Source organism: Phytophthora infestans, genomic scaffold (assembly GCF_000142945.1).
Source record: "Phytophthora infestans T30-4 supercont1.170 genomic scaffold, whole genome shotgun sequence".
Classification (NCBI taxonomy): Eukaryota; Oomycota; class Peronosporomycetes; order Peronosporales; family Peronosporaceae; genus Phytophthora; species Phytophthora infestans.
In genome coordinates, this window is record NW_003303589.1 from 164,750 (window position 1) to 167,716 (window position 2,967).

The window sequence follows — 2,967 nt, forward strand, 5'->3', positions numbered from 1 at the left end:
CAAGCGTTGCCATCCAGGCCGTCATTTGCGATGAGTCCTCCAAATTGCTTGGTACGTCTTGCCACTTGATTCATCAAACACTTGAAGGCTCCGGATCTTTGTTGTCCGAGTGGGTGATTCTCAGGGTCAGCGATGTATTCTGTCGCAGTCTTCTCCAGGATGCCGGAGGCTGCTTCCGCAAGGTGTCATGAGCTTCCAGTACTGCGACCTCGTCATCTCGTGGGGCTTTTCATCAAGACAACACAAGGCGCCAATGACGACTCTCTCAGGCTGTCCCGGAGCTCTTGGCACACACGGGATCGACACGGGGAAACCAGCGTAGAACCGAAGACTGCGCATCGTCACGGGCGCGATGTGGTAGAACCGCATATCCGCCTCAGCGTGACGGACGAGCAACGGCTTATCGTCCATGACAAAGTGCTGACAGAATGTTTGCTCGCGCGGATTACCGGTACCGACGTCCCAGTATTCCGGTGCGTTGGTCGCCAGCAGAGTCACCACATCACGTTCAACAAGTGTGACGACGCTGTGAGGGGCCTTCATTTCTGCCGCAGCCAGTGAGCAGATCACGTTGAGTTCAGAGACATTGGCGACGTCGTGGAGACGGAAATGCTCAATCGCGGCCATGCGAACCTCCTCGTTCGCTGGAATGGGGTAGATAATCGGCTCTGGCTCCCCCTCCTTTGACTCTTCTTCGTTCTGGACAAGAGCCGGCATCATCGGATACGGACGGGAGTCGGCACTCGCGAACTTGCAGGCGTCCAGCTCCGTCGGACGTTTCGAGATGTCCATCGCTCGCTTGGCTGCTTCGGTTGGCTGTTGACGGTCACTCGCAGCGTTGAGAAGATTGGCATTCATGTCAGTTTGGCTCTGGTCTTGTTTTTGGTCAATTAGCAGAAGCTGCTCGAGCACCAGGAAGGCAGCACGACGCTGTGCAAGCGCAACTTGATCCGAGTCGTCACACACGACTTGGGTCAGTAGGTCTCCGAGTTTTTGGCTCGACGGCGAGTCGGAGAAGCGCGAGGACTCGGACGCGGCCGTGCTGGAGGTGTCGAGCGTACAGACGGAAGATGGCGTCGACACTTCATCTCGGGCAGCTACTGAGTGCCGTGCACGGATTGGAGCTCGCATACCACACAGCAGCGACTGACCGGCCTGTTCGAAGACAAAACGGAGACTGTCCGATTCCAGAGTTTATGGATCGAAAAAGTTGCTTCAGAGTTACTTTCGATTCGAGACAACGTTCGACTCGGGCAACTTCGGCACAGATGGACGCTGGACGCACCTCGAAGATACCACCATGATAGTGTCCATCGCGGAACGATTTGTGCAGAACGAGCCGGTGGGCGACCATGAATTACGGGCGTATCCAAACTCATCGCCTTCCTATAGGTAGTTAGCGAAAAAAATGTCACTATCGGCTTGACTGAAGAAGAAACGACAATTCCGGTCGGGAGTCAACCGGCATTCTCGAAGTGGCCAGTTAGCTATGTTGTTTCACTTCCAGAAAGCAAAACATTTTTGTATTTTCTATGAGTTGCAGTCATGATTCTCGTCGTGGTTTCGCCTCATATCCGATGCTCGGATGATAGTTTTGTCTGAACTTCTCCGGAGCTAGCTCGGGCTCGTGATGAGCTAATTCGGAAGAAGAAATACTGATACTCTGCCAAATTTCTTTTTTATCCATATTGATTTGCTTTATTTGTAATCTTTTTTTCGTGTTCGGATTCAATGAAATCTGCCCTTTTTGAAAGCAAAAGGCTGTGTTCGCTACTGTTACATTGTGCAATGTAACAGTAGCTGCAGTAGCTTACAATAGTAATCCACTGAACAGACAATTCCCTCGCTAGTCATCTGGTCGAAAGACCGCTTTCCGCCTTTTTTACTCCTACTATCAGTAGGCTACTACAGAGCTGTAGTATTTAATAAAGGGGGTGTAACGTCATCCTAAATAATAAAGGTCATACCGGCTACACAGTCACTCCAGAGCAATACAAGTGAAATGTGCTGTACATGTCAATAGCTTGTACCAGGGTACCTTGTAAGTGAGTGTCTGCTCCAAAATGTAAATTTGGTCGAGATTGACAACGAGATAATTTATAAGTTTCTATCAAGACAAATTCATTTCCGTCGGCCGCGATAAACCTGCAAGAAAACAGTAACAAATAGCTACAGTATTCAGATCCTACATGATCACCTTCAGCCCTGATCAACGCAAAGCTACGTTTTCGAATGAGGGACCGACTCATTCGAGTTCGTGATGTTGTGAAGTGAGTCTTGCTTCCTAGGAATATAGCTGCTGTGACCAGATGGTGATATTACCTTGTTGTTTTTGTTATTACTCTCATATGTAAACAGGACTCCCGATTAATGCATAAATAACTCCTCCAACCCGACGTGCTGCATAATGCAGTTTTTTTTCATAAACTGCATTATGCTGCATAAGAGCAATTTAGACTTGAAATTGTATTGAGCGTATTTTTCCTCGCCAGCGGGTATACAAACTTTAAGATAAGCGATCTTGGCAAAATGATCTTTTTCTGTTACATAAGCAAAACCCGATCTGTCTTCTGGCAAGAGAAAGTCGCTCATATTTTAGAAAATTGAAACAAACAACTTTGACGCGCATCAGCAAATTTGACAGGTAACGGCTGACAGCCACTCGCCGACGGAGGGATATTTTTTTCATTTTTTTTCGAGATTTTGCGCGCCTAGGACACAAGTGGAGACACAAGATGGTGCGAGCCCGACACAAACAAGTTCGTGACCCACGCAGAAACATCGTGTGTCCTTTCCTCGCGGTCGACAGAGGGGGGATGCGCCCCCCCCCACCCAAATAAAGGGAGTGTGGAACAAGAGAGCCCAGTACAAGAGAGTGCAGAAGAAGAAGCCAGTAACAGTAACGAGGTGAGTGGCCGACGCAACGAGAGAACAGTAACAGAGGAGCCGTGTTACCTGAGAGAGATA

General features: G+C 49.0%; 1 protein-coding gene across 1 annotated transcript; it reads right to left on the reverse strand.

The window, feature by feature from the left end:
• Positions 1–185: 185 nt before the first annotated feature.
• Positions 186–1,152, reverse strand: PITG_20733 (uncharacterized protein; the record flags this gene model as incomplete). Its single annotated transcript, XM_002895477.1, has 2 exons — positions 186–201; positions 305–1,152. 2 exons carry the CDS (start codon positions 718–720, stop codon positions 186–188), a joined length of 432 nt encoding a protein of 143 aa, XP_002895523.1.
• Between the last annotated feature and the right edge of the window lie 1,815 nt (positions 1,153–2,967).